Source organism: Phacochoerus africanus, chromosome 6 (assembly GCF_016906955.1).
Source record: "Phacochoerus africanus isolate WHEZ1 chromosome 6, ROS_Pafr_v1, whole genome shotgun sequence".
NCBI classification, from domain to species: domain Eukaryota; kingdom Metazoa; phylum Chordata; class Mammalia; order Artiodactyla; family Suidae; genus Phacochoerus; species Phacochoerus africanus.
The window spans coordinates 97,937,955-97,958,924 of NC_062549.1; the positions used below are offsets into that span (position 1 = coordinate 97,937,955).

The following is a 20,970-nucleotide window of genomic DNA, read 5'->3' on the forward strand; positions in this document are numbered from 1 at the left end:
TCTAACCAGCTCTTTTCCAACCAAAGAGGATACATACTGGCCAGGCTTAGGGCTCCCACCAGGCTGCCACCCCAGAGAGGGTCAAAGCTGAAGTTAGGGGCCACCTCTTAAAATAAGGACCCAGACCAGCAAGCTGGAGGGGAGCTGCTTAACAGGGATATTCCAACTCCTCTAAATGCCACAAAGCCCTCCTATCATACAGTGTTGCAGATGCCTCCACACCATCCAGATGTGGACAGCAGGGGGTCCATCTACAAGAGGCAACTAAAATTATGTTCTTTCTTTCTCTTTGGTCACGCATGCAGCATGCAGAAGCTCCAAGGCCAGGGATCAGACCCAAGCCACAGCAGTGATGATGCCAGATCCTTAACCCACTGAGCCAGGGAATTCCTAAAACTGTATTCTTTGATCCTTCCCGAAAAGTGAAAAGAAACCAGGCCAGGAGCTCAAAAAGACATGTTAACATAATTTATTAAAGTCACCCTATAAAGACTATGCCACCGGAGAGAATATCAGAACTGGACGAGCCCATGGAGATGATCTGGTCCTTTGGTCTCGTTTTACAAGCGGGAACGGCATGAAGAACACCAGACCGCCACAGCGGACAAGGCCAGCACAGGAGCCCAGTCCTGATGCACAGAAACCACAGACTTAAGGCTTCTGGTTTTGAGCCAAGCAGAACCTAAAGACTTAATTCATGTTTGGTTTTCATTTCTCTGTGTCCCATAGGACCACATTCTGATGCTTAGCTCCTTCTTGAGGCTGCAGGAAGAGCCCTAAAGGAAACATGATGAGTAGCAGGTGCATTCAGAGCCAGGATAACAGACCGGTTGTGCTGCAGAGGAGGATGGGGTAGGGGGTCAAGGGAAGAAGTCAGTCCCTCCCAAACAGCACATACTCAGAACCCTGATGCCTCAGGGCAAATATACTTGCCTCCCTGAGGTACAGAGCAGGTTTTCAGGAGGAAGGGAAAAGCAGCAGGTGGAAGAAAGAGAGAAAAAAGATTTATAACAATGTCATTCTCAAATGGACCAGTGGGAACAGTCTTTCCCTGTGTCGAGCAAGTCCAAACACCGCGAGAGAAGGCTGTAGAACTCTGGTATTAAATCAGTCGTGAGTTGTAAGCAAAAACACCAATAATTTAGCAAAATAAATACCGTGACAGTTTCGCTGAGATTGATGGAACCCAATGAAAACAGCTTTCAGGCTCTGAGTCAGAAGACCAAGGTGTATCTTGCACTGCAACTCAGGGGAAAACCCTAAGAGATTCTGGGAGTCTTCACAGCAGAAAGAAGTCCCACATAACTGTCCATGGCCTTATGGAGTCTTTCTGCTAAGAGCTACTCCCTGAAGGCCATTCCCCTCCCCCAAAGACCAGGCCATCCAGTCAAAGTCAAGGTTCACTGACTCTGACCAAGCCATGACAGGTAGCCCCACTGTCTATCCGTCGGAGGCCGAGGTCAGCCTGGGCTGAGGGTGGAGCAAGTAGAAAAACAAACAGTTTGTTGCTAAGAACTGAGCTGTGTTTACGGAAGGAACTTGGCTCCCCCAGGACACTCTCCAGTCACTGCAGACATCTGTGCCTCCAGCTTCCAGGGCTGAGGCAGCTCTTGTCACCTTTCCGAACCCGCTGAGGGCCTGGCATCTGGGACAGCTGAACTCCAGTCTACAACAGAAGGGAGGCTCTGCTACAGAGAAGAATAATAACTACGGGAATAAGGATGCTGCCCTGGCTCCCATGGGCAGGATAGCAGCCTCCAGAAGGCTGCAGTGTCCAGAGGGGGCGCTCAGCCTCCAAATGCCCAGTGCCCAGAGGATGAGAGTTTGGAAATGTGAACCCTGACTGCAGCCAGGGAACAGTCAGGAAATCAAAGTTGGGGCCAGCAGCCTCCAGGGGTGGGGGCTCCTCCGCAGGCCTGAGGTGGCAGCAGCAGCATCAGCATCCGTCTCCTTTAGCTCATGTTTCCACCACTCGGATGAGAGGCATGGGTTTAGGGCTGGGGGGCTTGGATATCCTAACGCTGAAAAGGAAGTGGGAAACGCTGAGTGCTGTGTCATTGCCCACCCTGCAGAGCCGCCCCTCCACTTGGCCTCTGGGTCCGACACTTCAGGGCTGGCTGACCATTGGTTCAGCGCTGTGAAACACTAACTGCCAAGAGCTTAGGAGAGTGGTGGCAGGGTGGGGAAAAGAGAGGGTGCAGTTGAACCACTGAGGCGTGGGTATGGCTGGGAGTCTTGATTTTTTTTTTCAGTCTTGGACCTTTCTGTGAATCTCTCGGAAGCATAAGGTCCGCTCTCTAGAAATACGTCCTTAGGACACACGCACAATTTTTTTTTTTTTTTTTAATTTTATGACTGCCCCTGCGGCATATGTGACGTTTCTGGGCCAGAGACTGAATCTGAGATGCAGCTGAGACCTATGCCACAGCTGCAGTAATGCTGGATCCTTTGTCCCACTGTGCTGGGCTAGGGGTCGAACCTTCAGCTCCACAGCAACCTGGGCTTAACCCACTGAGCTACAGTGGTAACTCCCACATTCACCATTTTGCATGCACTCTAAGGGGTTCAGACTCTTCTAGCAGCTGCTTATGGGCCTCCTTGGAGTTGGGGTATTAGGATCGCCTCTAACCTGGTTAGGAAATGGTTCAGGTGGAGAACAGGCCACATTAGACTGAGAGAATAAACCTGGATTTAAAAGAGCTAGTTTTGGCCTTGGCGCTAAAGGTTTCCTTCCCATGGCTCTGTCCCTCTTTCCTTTGCTTGCTACCTGGACCCCACTTCATTCACAGCCAACTCACCTGCCCGGGTTCTCAGTCTTGGCCCGGTTCTGGGTGCTGAAGTTGCCATGACTGATTTGTTTTTCTATCAGGTGTTCCATTCGGTCATGCATCTCTAAATTCTGTAACACAAGTGATGAGGTTAGACTTGGCCTTTTCCTGGTGTGCCATTCATCAGAGTTTACTAGCTCATTCTGGTCTCCAGCTGTGTGTGCGGCTGTCACCCCCATCTCTCCTGTGCCACCGGGATGCCCTCCCCTCCCCTTCACCACCCCAGACTGCTCTCTCCCTCCAGCACTTGCTCCAGCCTCCTTCCCTGAGGATGTTCGCTCAATAACTGATCATCTCCTGTATATCCATCCCCTCTGTACACGTCCCGCATATAATTTCCTATAGGCAGTTGAGATATGTACTTGTGTTTGTCAACAGGATTTCCTATAAAATATTCTTAGATATAGATTTTTAAATGTATTTTATCTCTAAATCCTGACTGCAAACTCCCTGGAGACAAACCACCCTGTCTCCCATCTCTTTTATCTTTCCTATCCACTGGGACCTTCACACAATGGCTGCAAAGCAATCTCAGGTAGTCAGTTAAGGGGCAGGAAGGGCTCTGGGATACAGGAGGAATCAGACCAAGAAGAACTCATTAGTTAATCCAGCCCATCGCTTCCCCCTACAGACTGCCTCCTCCTTCAAAGCCCAGCTCCATGGTCAGCTCCTCTGCTGAGCCCACACAGTCAGAATGAAGGGCCCGCCTCCCTGCTGCCATGGCATGGGGTTTGCACCATGAGGCTGCGTCCCTTCAGACTGGGGACAGGTCTTACCATTGTTAGCAAGTCCCTGAAGGGTCTCAGAAAACACGTACTCAGCAGAACCAAAGACCAACCAACCACCCCAGACACACGCTTCCAAGCAACAACTAGACAGGACCAAAGCCCTCTCCAGAATCTCTCTCTCTCCTTTATGTCCAGTCTTTTCTCCAACAGTCCACTCCCTTCCCAGGCTGCCCAGAACACACACCTCAGCTTCCAGGTAGGCAATTTTCTCCTTGAGTTCCTGGATGGCAGTGTCCTTTGACTGGATCACAGCTTTTGAATTCTGGAGCTGCAAAGATGTGGGAGAGACACCAAAGCTCGATTTGAAGTGACTGATTACATACGCATCGAACTTCACCCTGCTGCCATGGAGGAGCCAGCAGAGACAAAGGGCAGTTTGGCACCTTTCGTGTGACTTGCTCAGCTTTTCTATAAAAGCCGTGTTTCAGTCAATGTTAAACCCTCGATTATCCCAGGTATGGGAGCAGGAGGTGTGAGGGGAACACCACCCTGAGAATCCAAAATAATGGATGGTTCAAAAACCATTCCATTTGGAGTTCCCGTCATGCCTCAGTGGTTAACGAATCCGACTAGGAACCATGAGGTTGCAGGTTCGATCCCTGGCCTTGCTCAGTGGGTTGAGGATCCGGTGTTGCTGTGAGCTGTGGCATAGGCCGGCGGGGCTACAGCTCTGATTGGACCTCTAGCCTGGGAACCTCCGTATGCTGCAGGAGTAGCCTTAGAAAAGGCAAAAAAAAGACCAAAAAAAAAAAAAAAAACACCATTCCATTTGACTTTGGGAGACACAAATTATGTACTCACTCAAGAAGTATTTATTGAGTGTTTACCATAGCTGAGGCAGGCCCTGTTCCAGACAATAGGAAACAGCTGTAAACAAGAGAGAAAAATCCTAGCCCTCCCGGAGCTGACATGCAGCAACTATGCCTTCCCAATTAGGAGGTCTTATGTTCTCAAAACAGTTCTACAAAATGGCAAATTCTGAGTACATGACCCTAAAGCTCAGGCAGGGGAAAATCTGCCATGAGGTACAAAGGTTGATAATCTACATGCAGATAAGCGAGTTTATTGGGACTTAATTACTCATTTACCAGCACTCTTCAAAGAGAGACCAACCTTGTCCTTTTTTTCCCATGGGAAAGCACAGGCAAACGACCAAAAACAGGGGAAAGATGGGAGGAAAGCAAATCTCCATCATCCTAACCTAGTAATCAGTAGCCATAAATGTTTTATGGGGCCACTTATGAATATAAGCCAAGATACCCAGGGGAGCAAATAAATAAGGGTGTAGACTTAACAGGAAAACAGGGTTAGACTCAAGGCAGAAACTTCTGGGGTGGGGGATGGGGGTGACCCAGAGCAGGCTAAGACCTGACCCTGCTTACCTGCTCTATCATTTGTCGGACTTTCCGCTGCTGGCTCTTAAGCATGTCATCCAAGTGGTGGATCTTCTCCCGCAATCCAGCCACTTCTTTTTCCAGGTTAGCAGCCCTGGGGGTTAAGACCAGAAGGCTGAGGCCAGGGGAGAAGATGCTTTCTCCACCCAGGTACAGCAAGGCCTTTGAGCTCGGGGGGAGGAGGGGGTTCTGATCAGGTGTGATTCCCTCTGTCCGATTCCCCAGTGCTCTGCTGCTGCCCAGGGTAGGTGCTAGGCTGCCTTAGAAAAACACATTGGAAGCATCACGAGACATCATCTGGTCCAAATAAGGCGACTGGGGCTCAGAAAGGTAAGAAAGGATAAGTCATTGCGGATAGTTTCATGGTTAAAACTCAACCCAATAGGTAGATATTCCAAGGAAGCAGTTCTTAGGTTAACACGAGAAAGACTTTCTCAGTATGAGAGCTGCCTGAAAGTGGATTGGCCTCAGAGTTTCTGTCGTGGCTCAGTGCTTAATGAACCTGACTAGCATCCATGAGGACATGGGTTCAATCCCCGGCCTTGCTCAGTGGGTTAAGGATCCAGCATTGCCATGATCTGTGGTGTAGGTTGCAAACTCAGCTCGGATCCCGATTTGCTGTGGCTGTGGTGTAGGCCGGTGGCTACAGCTCCGATTAGACCCCTAGCCTGGGAACCTCCATATACCGCGGGAGCAGCATAAGAAGACGAAAAAGAAAGTGGACTGCCTCATGTAATGAGCTCCTCGTTCCTTGAAAGATTCAAGTAGGAGCTGGGATTAAGATATCCAGGACTATCAAGCCATTGGCAGGGATTTTACATCGAGAGGGAGATAAGCTGTGAGGACCCTTAAAGTCTCTTCACACAAGTCTGTTTCTATGTCTTCCGCTTTCCCAGACACTGTTGGTTCTTTTGCATCTTCTAAGCAAACTGGGCTCTCTCCAAAGGCCGGGTGGCTGGGGAGAGTGTCTAGGAGTTGAGCTCTGAAGAACTGCTGGCACCCATTACTCTCTGGGTCTGCCTGAGGAAGCAGACAAATGCCTGCTGCTAGAAGGTGGGCAGTGCTTGGCATGGGGGACAATGCAATCTGAGCCCCCGATCTCATCCTTCCGAAGCTTCTAACATTCTTATGTGTCTACCCTCAGCTTTCCAGGGCCCGATTTCTTAGTTTCCTTCCGTTTAGAAAATCAGCAATGGAGTGCCTGCTGTGGCACAGTGGGTTAAGGATCCGGTGTTGCTGCAGGTGTGGCTCAGATTTGATCCCTGGCCCGGGAACTTCCATATGCTGTGGGTGCGGTCAGAGGGGGAATAAAAAAAAAAAAGAAAATCAGCATTTATGATGCATAGATGTCAGTTGCCATTCCCAAGTCAGTTTTTTTTTTTGTTTTTTTTTTTTAAGGGCCCCACTGGCAGCATGTGGAAGGTCCAGGCTTAGGGGTCGAATCGGAGCTGCAGCTGCTGGCCTACACCACAACAACAGCAATTCGGGATCCGAGCCTCATCAGCGGCTCACCAGCAGCTTGCAGCAACGCCTCAGGTGAGCAAGGACAGGGATTGAACCCACATCCTCACGGATACTAGTCAGGTTGGGTTCGTTACCACTGAGCCACAGTGGGAACTCCACCAAGTCAGTTTTAGATTATCTGGTTTTTCTGTTTCTCCTGCTCCTTCCACCCAGTCACCTGCCCGTGAGCACCTCCACCACTGAGGAGGGAGGGCTGAGCAATTTAAAGCGATTCTGCTATCAAGTCTGAAGGAAGGCTACAGATATCTGCATTTTCCGTGCCAGGCAGGCCTAGATCGAGGTTATCCCAAAGGAAAGAAAATGCCCCAAGGAGACTGAGGGGTCCAAGACGGCAAGGATCATGTCTGCTCACCTAGGAATTCCTGAGAAAGCCCTGCAGGTAATGTCTGCGGAATTTAGAAAGGTCCGACTTATACAACGAAGACCTGACTGATATGCTCATGTTAAATTTGATTTATCATTTGAGATATAACATATTAAGTGCCAACATAAAGAAGTTCTAAATTTGTGAAGGTCCAACAATAGTTCAATCTTTGTTCTGTAGGTTTCACTGGTCTGGGGCCTCTGATCCCCTCTGACCAGAGGGACTTTGCGAAACCCTCTAACTCTGGAGTAGGAAGGACCTCAGAAAGATCCCCTCTATGCCACTGCTGACAGGTGGGTCTCAGCCTCTGAGTCGGTTTGGAGGAAAGACGTTCAGTATCTCTCTACAAAGCTGCACGTTTGTATTTTCATGAGCATGACTTGCAAGGAAGTTATTTGATTTTACCCTTAGAGAGTTTACAGATGGCTTTTGTTCCGGGGGGAGTGAGCGGTGGTGTAATGACACCACTTCCACAGCCAGTGTAGCAATCAGAGAACAACGTGCGGCAGCAGCATATGCTTTACCAGCTCCCGCCTGCCCCTGGCTCTAAAGCTGCGAAAGCCTTTTCTTCAGGTTATTTCTCCATGGAAAATGAGCTCCTCGGAGATGGCAGCTTCCCAAACAGTATCTCCCCGGGCAGGGCCCTACCCTGCGCAACACCTGGTGAGTCAGAGCTGGAAGATCTGACATCAGCACCAGCTTCCTCCCCAGGTCTGTGCCCTCCCCTCCCTGCACCCCAGCCTCACGGCGAACAAGGGCCCTTACTTTTCTTGTTCTGCTCGGCAGTCGCTGTTCTTGCCCCGCAGTTCCTCCAGGGCTGTCTCCCCTTCCCTGACCTTCGCCAGTAACGCCTGATGCTCCTGGATGAGCCAAAGGAAAGGAAATCTAGGACGAGGAGATGGCAACAGCTTCTGCGTTTGGGGTGAGGTGGGCACTAGGGCTGGGGCTCAGCCCCCGCTGGGCCTGGGATAGCCGCCAAAGAGCAGCAGGCCAAGCTGGTTTGATGGGGCGCCCTCCCCTGTGAGGGATAACCCTTCCCACCCTCAGCACATAGAAACTTCTCAGCCTCACCCAGCTGCCTGGAGGGAGAGTCTGGCCCTGCATTATCCAGGCCCACCTGCCAGCTAGAGCTACCAATCCCCGAGAAACCAGGCCAAGTGGCTCCTTAAGAACAGTCTTCAAAGGCCAAAGAGCAGCTCTGCAAGAACCCGCCGAAAATGAAGATGGGTTCAACTCGAAAGGATTCGCCAAAGGAAGCTGTGAAATGTGCTTTTCTGGAGCTGCTCAGAAAAGGAGCATTTCTGCAACCATCTCACTCAAACTCGGGGCACCCTCTGGCCCAGGAATCTGGAGACTGAAGAGCAAGGCTCCGATTACCGTCTCCATCCCCAGCAAGCGCCTCTGCAGCTCCTCGACTTCCGCCTCCTTCTGCTCCACTCGGTCCTCCGCTCGCTGAAGGGCCACGTGACTCTGCTCTGCTTCTCTCTGGTACCGGCTGAGTGTGGCCTATGACACAGGATGGGGACATGTTAAGGGTGTGGAGGGGTAGACGTGTCTAAAATCCTTGGAAAAGAACCCAGGAATCTGAGCTCAGTGATGGGAGGAGGGCAGCAACCCCGATGAGCACCATCTCCCATTCACTGCTCCAGGACAAGCGCATGGACTCCATTTCCTGGGCGAACTGGCGCATAGCTGCTAAGCTCTACTTTAGAGTGACATCTGGAGCCCACAACCACTGCTTTCCGGATGGCCAGCTTCTTCAGCATCCCCACCAGCCCTCCAGTGCCTCCAGTGCTGTGGCTTTCTTCCTAATGCAAAGACTCCAGGGCAGGATACCTCCCTGTCCTTCCTCTGTCTCCCACTCTTCCTCGCCCTCCCTGAAAGCCTGCTGCAGCTTGCATACAAAAGCTGAAATGGCACCCAGAAGGGCTACTGGCACCAGGAAGAACCTGTTCTTTGTCAAAGATGATAAGCCAGGTTGGAAAGGACAGAAGCACACTTTAGAGTGAAAAAAACAGAGAACGTGCCTCCTTTCCTCCCACGTGCATTTGCCAACTCCTAATCATCCTTTGGGTCTCAGCTTAGACACGGCTTCTCCCAGGGAGCCTCTGAGCTCAGGAGAGGGGCCCTTCCTTTGTGTGTCCACAGAGGACACACAGTCCTTCCCGCTTGCAGCACTGAGCGGATTTCACCGGGTCAGTTGTGTGCACCTGCTCCCCTTGGGAGGCCATCAGCTTCACGGCGGCGGAGACCTTGGGTACCTTGACCTCTGCAGAGCTCGGGAGAGCACTGAGCGCAGGCTCAACTGCTCTACAACATCGTGAATGGAACGGGTGTGCACCTAGTCCAACCCTCTCCTTTCACAACCAAAGGTCAACGGACCTCTTCAAGGTCACCCAGCCACCCAGTAACTTCATCATCCATTTCCGCGCTTCCCACTTACTTCACAATGACTTCCTGATCAGTTACTGAAAAGGAACCCAGGTAACCTCTGCGAAGCCTAACCAGCCCTGGTCAAACACACCACCAGCAACCAGTTTGTCTAGCTCCTCCCAAAGTCAGAAGCAGGGAGGAGAAAGCAAAGCACAGGATGAGGTGTGATGGGGACGCATCCACATGCACACAGCCCACTCCAGAGCAAACTCACTGCAAATCCTCCCTGATGGCAGCAGACCCTGCCTCATGGCAGGTTGTCTCCATGGTCATTGACAACCTTGCCCTTCCTACCTCCAGTTCAGAAAAGGAGACCAGGAGTTCCTGTTGTGGCTCAGCGCTAATGAACTCGACTCGCATCCATGAGGATGCAGGTTCCATCCCTGGCCTCAGTCAGTGGGCTAAGGATCTGGCATTGCTGTGAGCTATGATGTAAGTCGCAGACTTGGCTTGGATCCCATGTGGCTGTGGCTGTGGTGTAGACCAGCAGCTGTAGCTCCAATTCGACCCCTAGCCTGGGAACTGCCATATCCATACGCCATGCATAAAGCCTAAAATGAAAGAAAAAAAAAAATCCATTAGCCTGGAACAGGCCAGCCCCAGGGGACATAAAAACAAGGCCTCTCATTTCTGTACAGAAACACTGCACCCAGGTTGATGTGTGCTTGAAGCACAGCTGTATCGGGCTGCAGATGATCCTCACATCCTGCTGTAAATCACAAAGGGGAGGAAAAACACTCTCCCTGCCACATCTGTCCCAGCCAGCCCTGCCCTAAGGGAACCTCTTAATCACAAGAGGGTGTGGTGACCTACCGATAGTGGGAGTGACTCATGGAGCACATGGCAGGTGGGTGGTACATGCCACAGCCCCTTGTCAGAAGCCTGTGTGGTAAGGCTGTCAGGAGCCTCCTAGCCTTGGGCTTTTACTCAGGACCCTTCGGCTCAAGCTTTGAAACCCAGGGCTAGCAGACCACTCTGTGGGCTGCCAAAACCAACCAGTACTTCATGACGCGTCTCTATGTAAACATTTCTTTCCGAAATTCACAGTCTGGTCAGTGCTGCAGCCTCAACCTCCCCTTCCTCCTGTTCTGCTCCAAGAAGGTAAAGAACAGCTGGTCACTGAACTGATTCATCCTCAACCAAATTACCCAAATTACAGAATCTGAAATAGATACAACAAACTACTCTACTGCACAGTTACTTTGTTCTGAGACCAAACTAATCTTAGTATTACCTTATGTCAAATTTATTTAGGATGGGACAACCCACTTGTTAATACAGGGTAGCTTTCATTTCCAAAAGTCTTTTGAGGAGTTCCCTTGTGGCTCAGCAGATTAAGGATCTGGCACTGTCATTGCAGTGGCTTGGGTTTGATCCTTGGTCCAGGAACTTCCGCATGCCATGGGTGTGGCCACAAAAAACCAAAAACCCTTTCAAGTAATAAATACATTTATATATATATATTACCTCATTCAGTCCACACATCAAACTCGTGAGGTATATTTCATGACCCCTTTTTATAAAAGTTGAAACTGAGGGTTAAGGAGGTTAAATTATTTGCTCAAATAAGACCTCAATTCCTCTTGAGGTAGCTGATCATTCTCACTGCCCTTTGTCCTGATCCTCAATACACCTCTCAAAAATTCTCTCTTGGAGTTCCCTTCATGGCTCAGCAGTTAACGAACCTGATTAGGATCCATGAGGATGCGGGTTCTATCCCTGGCCTCGCTCAGTGGGTTAAGGATCTGGCATTGCTGTGAACTGTGGTGTAGGTTGCAGACATGGCTCAGATCCTGAGTTGCTGTGGCTGTGGTATAGACCGGCAGCTGCAGCTCTGATTTGAGCCCTAGCCTGGGAACCTCCCTAAAAAGCAAAAAAAAAAAAAAAAAAAAAAAAAATTCTCTCTCTTTTGCTCCAGGAAACAAGAGTTCAGCCTGGGATTCCTTTCCACCAGCCCTGGGGCATGCCTGGGCAGGGCTGAATCCTATCATCACATATTTATGACCTAAAAAGTACTTTACTATGGGTGAACAAAAGCAGATAACAGATGGTTACTCTCACACAGAGCTGTTAGGAAAACTGCCCTGGGGTACCTATAAGAATACTCAAAGAGGAATTCCCGTCGTGGTGCAGTGGTTAACGAATCCGACTAGGAACCATGAGGTTGCGGGTTCGATCCCTGCCCTTGCTCAGTGGGTTAACGATCCAGCGTTGCCGTGAGCTGCAGACGTGGCTCTGATCCTGCGTTGCTGTGGCTCTGGCGTAGGCCGGCGGCTACAGCTCCAATTTGACCCCTAGCCTGAGAACCTCCATATGCCGTGAGAGCGGCCCAAGAAATGGCAAAAAGACACACACACAAAAAAAGAATACTCAAAGAAGTTTCTGGAAAGCATGGAAGACCTCACACACTTTTCATAGTGAGAGGCTTTCTCTATAATATAGGCCTTTGTATTTTTTTAATCTTCTATAATAATCGAGTATTATTCGGATAACAATAATTGAGATATTCACGATCACAGAGCTGGGGGGCAAGGAATAAATTGGGAATTTGGAATTAACAGATACAGGGAACTACATTCAAAATCTTGTAATAACTTATAACAGAAAAAAATCTGAAAAAGAGTATATACATACATATAGAAATGGTAAGAATATTTAAATTTTCTTAGCAAATTTCTTTACACAGTACAGTGTTAACAACTATGGATGTGTTAATTAACTAGACGGAAGGACTCCTTTCACAATGTATATGTACATCAAATCATCATGAAGTATAATTTGTCAATTATGCTTCAATAAAACTTAAAGACTTGTAGAAAAGAATAAAATTAAATAAAAAATATCTTTACACAACTGAACCACTCTGCTTTACACCTGAAACACCATAAATCAACCATACTTTAATAAAAAAAAAAAAATTACAGAGTTCAGTGTAGTAAAGCCAAGACTTAATCTAAAGTCCCCTGATTCTCGGAGTTCCCGATGTGGCTCAGTGGTCAACTAATACGAATGGGAACCATGAGGTTTTGGGTTCAATCCCTGGCCTTGCTCAGTGGGTTAAGGATCTGGCGTTGCCGTGAGCTGTGGTGTAGGTCGCAGACTCGGCTCAGATCCCAAGTTGCTGTGGCTCTGGCGTAGGCCGGCAGCTACGGCTCTGATTCGACCTCTAGCCTGGGAACCTCCATATGCCTCGGGAGTGGCCCTAGAAAAGGCCCTGATTCTACAGACACAGTTCTTCCTGTGACCACACCGATTCATCCATTCGTCTGGTCCACACTTAAGAGGCAACCACCTGATGCCAGGTATTGTCCCAGACACTATGGATGCAGTGGTGAACTTGATACCTTGCATGGTGGCTAGAGCACAGCAGTTCTCACCATGGCTCTTACAGAGAGGACTTCTGAATTACCTGCTCTCCCACACCAGTGCCATCGCTCATCTCCAGCAGAGCAGAGACTCAAGAGCTGACCATCAAACTACAGGCTAGCCTTGGAAAGCAAAAACCAGAAATATCCAGGAAAGGGCAAAGCAGATGGGAAGGGCCCCGGGCCTCCAGGAAAACTTCACTGGCACCTGCGAATAGTGGCCCAACCCTTAGGGCACCTTCTCCCCGAATCCCAAATCTCACCTCAAAATCTACACGCTCTGACTGGTGCTGGCGCTCAGCCTCCTGCAGTTGGACAAGCAAGTCCTGCACAGTCTTCTTCAAGCTCTCGACATCTTCATTTACAAAGGTGTCCACCTGCAGCCAGGGCAGCAAAAGGAAGGTGAAGCCGCTGTGTTTGTAACTTGGCAAGAGAAGATCCACCTGCCACGCACACTCGTCTGGACCCTCTTGCCCAGACCACCCTCACAAAAGAATTCACATCACGCAAGGGGGGAGAGTTAGTCTTGGGCACCCAGGAGTTCCAAGTTATTCATATGAAAACACTATCTCTTCATACCCTAAAGAACTCAACCAGCTTCTAATCGCCTGATTATTTTAGGACACATAATTTTTGTTGTGAGCCACACAGGAAGTCCTACACGGCCCTGATTTTTATATGTGTATTAACTGACCAATGGACAGGTATGGTTATGCCATCCTCATGTGTGTCCTACTGAGAGCAGGGACCATGTTCCCATACAGATGACAGTTCCCCAAGGGCAGAGACTGTGCCATACCCATCATGCGGGGCACTTCCCAAAGGCACATCCTCTACTGTTCTCTCCCCCTAACACAGAGATCAGCAGATAGAGGGTTACTGGCAGATGGGCAGCTTTAGGGCAAAAGCGTCCAATAAGTCCAGGTACCTGATTTGATGTAGGAAACGGTTGTCTCACTGAGCTTACTGTGAATCCCTCCCCCGGACACACCCAACCTGGGGGTGGTTAGGGCTGAGCCGGCATGTAGGGTCTTGCCCCCATCTCTGCCCCACTTCAGTTTACAACTCCCTTGACTTTTAGAGAAAAGTCTCTCCCTGCTGCGCACCATGGGGAGCAGCAGCACCTTCAAACCACAGCACAGGGCTCAGGTGAGAGAAGTGGACAGCGTCCCTGGTACTGTGTTATCACTGAGTCCTGTGGACCTTGTTTCTCTACCTGGGAAGCAGTGAGAAGACTCCTTACCACACCCTGCCTTACAGGCGGCCTCAAAACCAAGTCAGATAATATCCGGAAGGGCTTGCTGAAAGATAGTGCCAGGTATTATTATAACGTTGCCAACAGCACATCTGCCAAATGCAGTGATTCAGGGGAAGGGAAAAAGCCAAATGGCACATCTAAAGTGAGTGGCTAGAACCACAGCATTAAGTTATTAGGTCAGCTCCCCTACGTCTGTGCCTGTGCCACTGGGCAGGTGAGAATGAGTGGAAAGCCTCTTCCTGGAACACAACTGTTATGTGCTTATTTCAAATGGTGTTCTTGTAAGACTAACTGGTGACATGGAAAAATTTCATGATATAAAAGAATATAAAGAGGAGTTTCTGTCGTGGCTCAGTGGTTAACGAATCCGACTAGGAACCATGAGGTTGCGGGTTCGATCCCTGGCCTTGCTTAGTGGGTTAAGGATCTGGCGTTGCTGTGAGCTGTGGTGTAGGTCGCAGACGCGGCTCGGATCCAGCATTGCTGTGGCTGCTGGCGTAGGCCAGCAGCTACAGCTCCAATCAGACCCCTGGCCTGGGAACCTCCATATGCCATGGGTGCGGCCCTAGAAAATACAAAAAAAAAAAAGAGAGAGAGAGTATAAAGAGAGAAAAGGGAGTTATAAAATTGTGCATGTCGGAGCTAGAGACAACAAACTAGATTTTAACATAGCAACAAAGACAGAGCTGAAAAGCATGGTGTTAGAGGGAAAAAAAACCAACAAAAACAAAAACAAAACCCAGAAAAATAGCACAAGTCCATTATGAAAATTAAAACCTATTTAATAAGTATATTTAAATCATATATTGAACATGTTAGAGTGAATACCTTTCTTTCGGTAGGGGAGACCAAAAAAAAAAAAAAAAGGTAAAAGCAGTGAGAGGTCTTTATGGGACCAATGATAATAATAAGCCCTGATTGGAAGGTCTGATTCAACTGCACTTGAGGCCAAATAAACCCAAACCAAAACAATACCCATCCAAGCAAGAGACAAATACAGAGAAATGCCATTTACAGTCTAATCTCACTATTGTATATATACATTTCCATTAAAGGAAATTTCACCAAACTGAGTCTTTCTTTGGATAGATTACAGTTGATATTTTTTTCTTCTTTCAACTCTTCTGTGTTTCTGAATTTCCCTAATTTTATACAATATGCATGTCCTATATAATCATGCATATAAAGAATAACAAATGACATTTTAAAAAAAAGTACAGCCATCACTGTTCGCAGATGACATGATACTATACCTAGAGAATCCTAAAGACTCTACCAGAAAACTGTTAGAGCTCATCAATGAATTTGGCAAAGTCGCAGGATACAAAATTAATACACAGAAATTGACAGCATTTCTATATACTAACAATGAAAGATCAGAAAGAGAAATTAGGGAAACAGTCCCGTTTACTATCACATCAAAGAGAATAAAATACTTAGGAGTAAACCTACCTAAAAAGACAAAAGACCTGTACTCTGAAAACTGTAAGGCACTGATGAAAGAAATCCAAGAAGACACAAACAAATGGAAAGACATACTATGGTCTTGGATTGGAAGTCAATATTATCAAAGTGACTATACTACCTAAGGCAATATACAGATTCAATGCAATCCCTATCAAATTACCAAGGACATTTTTCACAGAACTCAAACAAAATATTTTAAAATTTGTTTGTTTGGAAGCACAAAAAGACCCAGAATAGCCAAAGACATGCTGAAAAAGAAAAATGGAGCTGGAGGAATCAGGCTCCCAGACTTCAGACTATACCACAAAGCAACAGCCATCAAAACCGTATGGTACTGGCACAAAGACAGACATAGACATCAGCGGAACAGGACAGAAAGCCCAGAATTCAACCCACACACTTGCAGTCAACTCATCTATGAAAAAGGAGGCAAAAATATACAATGGAGAAAAGACAGCTTGTTCAATAAGTGGTGCTGGGAAAATTGGACAGCCACATGGAAAAGAATTAAATTAGAATACTCCCTAACACCATACACAAAAATAAACTCAAGATGGATTAAAGACCTAGATATAAGACCAGACACGAGAAAACTCTTAGAGGAAAACACAGGCCAAACACTCTCCAACATAAACAACAGCAACATCTTCTCAGATCCACCTCTTAGAGTAATGACAGTAAAAACAAACATCAACAAATGGGACTGAATTAAACTTAGAAGTTTCTGCACAGCAAAGGAAACCCTAAACAAAACACAAAGACAACCCACAGAATGGGAGAAAATCTTTGCAAATGAATCAACTGACAAGGGATTCATCTCCAGAATTTATAAACACCTCCTGCAGCTCCATACCAAAAAAACAAACAAGCCCATCAAAAAATGGGCAGAAGAGCTAAACAGACAATTCTCCAAAGAAGACACACAGATGGCCAAAAAACACATGCAAAGATGTTCAACATCACTCATTATTAGAGAAATGCAAATCAAAACCACTATGAGGTACCACCTTACACCAGCCAGAATGGCCAGCATCAAAAAGTCTATAGACAATAAGTGCTGGAGAGGGTGTGGAGAAAAAGGAACCCTATTACACTGTTGGTGAGAATGTGAACTGGTGCAACCACTGTGGAAAACAGTATGGAGATGCCTCAGAAAACTAAAAAGAGAACTACCATTTGATTCAGCAATCCCACTCCTGGGCATCTATCCAGAGAAAACCATGACTTGAAAAGACACATGTACTCCAATGTTCACTGCAGCACTATTTGCAATAGCCAAGATATGGAAACAACCACGTCCATTGACAGAGGAGTGGATCAAGAAGATGTGGTACATATACACAATGGAATATTACTCAGCCATTAAAAGGAAAGAAATAACGGCAATTACAGCAACATGGATGGACCTAGAAATTATCACGCTAAGTCAGACAATGAGACACCAACATCAAATGCTTTCACTGACATGTGGAATCTGAAAAAAGGACAAAATCAACTTCTTTGCGGAACAGATACTGACTCATAGACTTTGAAAAACTTATGCTCTCCAAAGGAGACAGTTCGGGGGATGGAGGAGATATGCTGGGGTTGTGGGATGAAATCCTATAAAATTGGATTGTGATGATCATTTTACAACTATAAATGTAATAAATTCATTGAGTAATTAAAAAAAAAGTACAGCCATGCAGAGTTCCCATGTGGCACAGTGGACTCATATCCCTGAGGATGTGGATGCGATCCCTGGCCTTGCTCAGTGGGTCCAGGATCCAGCGTTGCCATGAGCTGCAGAGTTGGTCACAAACACAGCCTGGATCTAGCGCTGCTGTGGCTGTGGTGTAGGCCAGCAGCTGTAGCTCGGATTTGACCCCTAGCCTGGGAACTTCCATGTGCTACAGGTGTGGCCCTAAAAAGCAAAAAAAATTTTAAAAATTTAAAAAGTACACCCATGCTTATTTGTTAATTATACGACAATAAAGCTGAGGGAGGGAATGGAATTAAAAAAAAAATACAGCCATGGAAAGAAATACTATGTCATTATTCAAAAGAATGAGGTAAATCTACAAGTACTAATGTGGAAAGAATGCTATAATATACTCTTCAGTTTAAAAAAATAAAAAAGCATCCTGCTATGTAGCCTTGAGAACTATGTCTAGATACTTACACTGCAACAGAACAATGGGAGGAAAAAGAATGTATACATGTATGTGTAACTTGGTCCCCATGCTGTACGACGGGAAAAAATAAAAAATAAATAAAATAAAAAAGCAAGCAAGAAATAATGTATTTATCAGGCCGTACTTGTGAAAAGTATGTGTATATTACATACATACATTTATACATATATATGGTGTATGTGTATATATTAGTACATGTATACACACACACACACACACACAAGGCTTTTAAATGTGGCTGTCTGTGTATAGAAAAACACCCTAGAATTTTGGCTAAACATTAGAATCCCCTGAAGAGCTTTTAAAAGTCCTGATACCCAGGCCATATCTCAGACCGGTTTAATTACACTAAGGATGGCACACAAGCATCACATCCTTTAAAGCTCCCAAGGCCATTCCAATGGGCATTGAAAGCTGAGAAGCTTTACTCTAAATGGAGCCACCCACTTCAGTGTGTTAACATGGACACTTCCAAGGAGTGGGAAGAAGAATTTCCACTTTACACATTTCTCCTTTGTTTGAATTTTTACCGCAAGTAAATATAACCCTCATATTTAGTGAGAGAGAGAAAGCAATAAAACCAAAGGATCAGGAAGGAAGATTTCTTGCCTCCAGGCTAGGCAGTAGTTACCACTGTTTTTGCTGGGACCTACCTCGGGTGTTCTGCTATTTGGAGGCGGAGGCGGAGTCGAGGGACTTGGACTAAAGCCATTGGGCTTTTCTAGCACTACCTGTTCAAAGGAAAAGAAAACTGGTAGTGAAAACAGTCCCAAGCAACCAACTTCGAAATGTTATTCTTCTAAGAGCTCCAATTTTAGAAAGAGGAGTTCCCATCGTGGCTCAGTGATTAATAAATCCGACTAGGAACCATGAGGTTGTGGGTACGATCCCTGGCGTCGCTCAGTGTGTTAAGGACCCAGCGTTGCCCTGAGCTGTGGTGTAGGTGGCAGACACGGCTCGGATCTGGCGTTGCTGTGGCTGTGGCGTAGGCCGGTGGCTACAGCTCCGATTGAACCCCTAGCCTGGGAACCTCCATATGCCAAGGGTGCAGCTCTAAAAAGACAAACAACAAATTTTAGAAAGAAAGAGAGGAGTTCCCTGGTGGCCTAGCAGTTAAGAATCTGGTATTGTGACTGCTGTGGTTCAGGTTCCATCCTTGGTCCAGGAACTTCCACATGCCACTAGCACTGCCAAAAAAAGAAAAAGAGAGAAAGAGGAGGAGGAGATCGGGGGAGGGGGAAGAAGGAAGGAAGGGAGGGAGAGAGGGAGGGAGAGGAGGAAGGAAAAAGATGTCTAGTGCTTTTTGGGATAATGGAGAAAAGAGAGAGTGGAGAAATGTGTGCAGCCTGGAGAGGGACTATTCTAGCCTTGTGGGGAGGAAGAAGGAAACCTCAGGCTAAAACCTTTCAGCAGACTGGAAAATGTGTAGGCCCATCCCTCGGAGCCCAGGAAATTTGAGCAGCTGCCTGCCACAAACAAAGAGTTTCCTTTGCCCCTGGGGGATCCTGACAAGGTTTGACAAAGCATAAATGAAAAGGGGAAGTGGCATCTGCAACTCACTTCAACCCAAGGCCTGATTAGTCATCTTGTGACTGCTGGTTTGTGCAAACAAGGGGCCTGGATGTTTGGGCCAGGCTCTGGGCACAGTCGGTTCTTCAGTCACCTGACAAAGCACCTCCCACCAGACAGAGGTGAGCTTGGGCAGTGAGAGTCCTACCTTTAGGCAAAGTGAGATGAGTTAGGGGGAATCCACTACACAAGCCCAGCATACACCTGAGATGAAGAGGAGCTGGCACTATTTGCCAGGTCATTATTCTCCTCAGGAAAACAAGGGCAGGGGCCACGGGAGAAGGAACACCCCACTCAAGCCAAATGCAAATGAAGGAGATGCAACTTGGAATCTAAAGGAGGATGAGGGTAAAGCCATGGAAGAGACAGCTGTGCTCTCCTGGGGATCCTTTTTTCTTTCTGGCTGTAAATGTGGCTGTGGAAGTTCCCAGGCCAGGGACAGAACCCCTGCCTCAGCAGCAACCCAAGCCACTACAGTGACAACATCAGATCCCTAACCCACTGCACCACAAGGGAACTCCTCCTGGAAACATTTTTATCCTCTTTTTTTTTTTTTTTGGCTGTATCTGCAGCATGCTTAAATTCCAGGGCCTTGGACCAAACCCACAACACAGCAGTGACCAGAGCCACAGCAGTGTCAATGCCAGATTCTTAATCCACTAAGCTACCAGGGAACTCCCATCCTCAATGGTTTAAAGAACTGAGAAGGTGGAGTTCCCATTGTGGCTCAGCAGGTTAGGAACCCAACTAGTATCCATGAGGATGTGGGTTTGATCCCTGGCCTCGCTCAGTGGGTTATGGATCTGTTAACTGTGAGCTGTGGTGTAGGTCGCAGACAAGGCTGCAACCTGAGTTGCTGTGGCTGTGGCTGTGGCCAGCAGCTGCAGCTCTGATTCAATCCCTGACCTGGGAACTTCCATATGCTGCAGGTGTGGCCCTAAAAGGCAAAAAACAAAAAACCAAAAAACTGAAGAGTTGGATCCATCTCAAGAAGCATTCTCCAATCGGTTCAGTCTAACAAACATTCACTGATGACCTGTGCATCCCACACACTGGGCTCAGGGGAGGGGGGCAGGGGTCAGAGGATGAACTGTAACCCAGAGGAGCTTCCCATCCCAGGTGAGCAAGAGCTATAGACACAGATGGTAACAGACAAGGACCAAGACTTCTGATGTGTAAGTATCAGCAGCCTAAACAAGATTGGCTTATGAGAAGTCCGGATTTATAGGTGATTGTCTGCTTTATAAGACCTTGTATCACAAGATTGATCACAGAATTCTTATAGATAAAAGGTTTTGCCCATAACTTAAAGATAATTTTATTTATATAAATTCAATTTTTGTACATGTTTAAGGAACAGGTGTACTCGTATATAGGCTAATAGGTGTAAATACACAGCTGTGAATGCTCAGAGAAGCCAGCACCACCTGTGTTTGCTGGCAGTGGTATTAGATTGGTACCCACTGCATGACTGGAGCCTGACACAACCCCACCTCCTCAGTTGAGATCCAACCATGGACCATGTCCTATTACCTGTATCTCCTGTTGATGGAGAGAAGCTCCTGGATCTTTGTCGAGCTTGCTACTTATATCCTCCCGGAGCTTCTGCAGGGAATTCCTGGCCTGGGAGGAGAGGGCAAGAGGCTTTAGCTTTGGGAGAGCGAGCACCACCTTTGTGCCCATGCCCAACCCATAAGTCTATGAGTCAGGGACTGTTCTAAGCACTGGCTGGGGCTGCAGCCCAGTCCTTCCTACACAAACAACAAAATAATAAAGCCCCTGCCCTGGTGGATCTAACATTCTAAC

At 47.4% G+C, this 20,970-nt stretch overlaps 1 protein-coding gene across 1 annotated transcript in view; it reads right to left on the reverse strand.

Moving 5' to 3' along the window:
- Positions 1-453: 453 nt before the first annotated feature.
- The window catches only part of TUFT1 (tuftelin 1), a 54,391-nt gene continuing 33,874 nt past the window's right edge, over positions 454-20,970 (reverse strand). The window contains exons 5-13 of the mRNA XM_047784654.1: positions 20,698-20,787; positions 18,249-18,326; positions 12,960-13,073; positions 8,276-8,404; positions 7,664-7,758; positions 4,999-5,104; positions 3,801-3,884; positions 2,799-2,899; positions 454-2,021 (exon numbers count right to left, since the gene is read on the reverse strand). Coding sequence (XP_047640610.1) covers positions 1,958-2,021; positions 2,799-2,899; positions 3,801-3,884; positions 4,999-5,104; positions 7,664-7,758; positions 8,276-8,404; positions 12,960-13,073; positions 18,249-18,326; positions 20,698-20,787 — 861 coding nt within the window. The 3' untranslated portion in view covers positions 454-1,957. The remainder of the gene's footprint in view (positions 2,022-2,798; positions 2,900-3,800; positions 3,885-4,998; positions 5,105-7,663; positions 7,759-8,275; positions 8,405-12,959; positions 13,074-18,248; positions 18,327-20,697; positions 20,788-20,970) is intronic.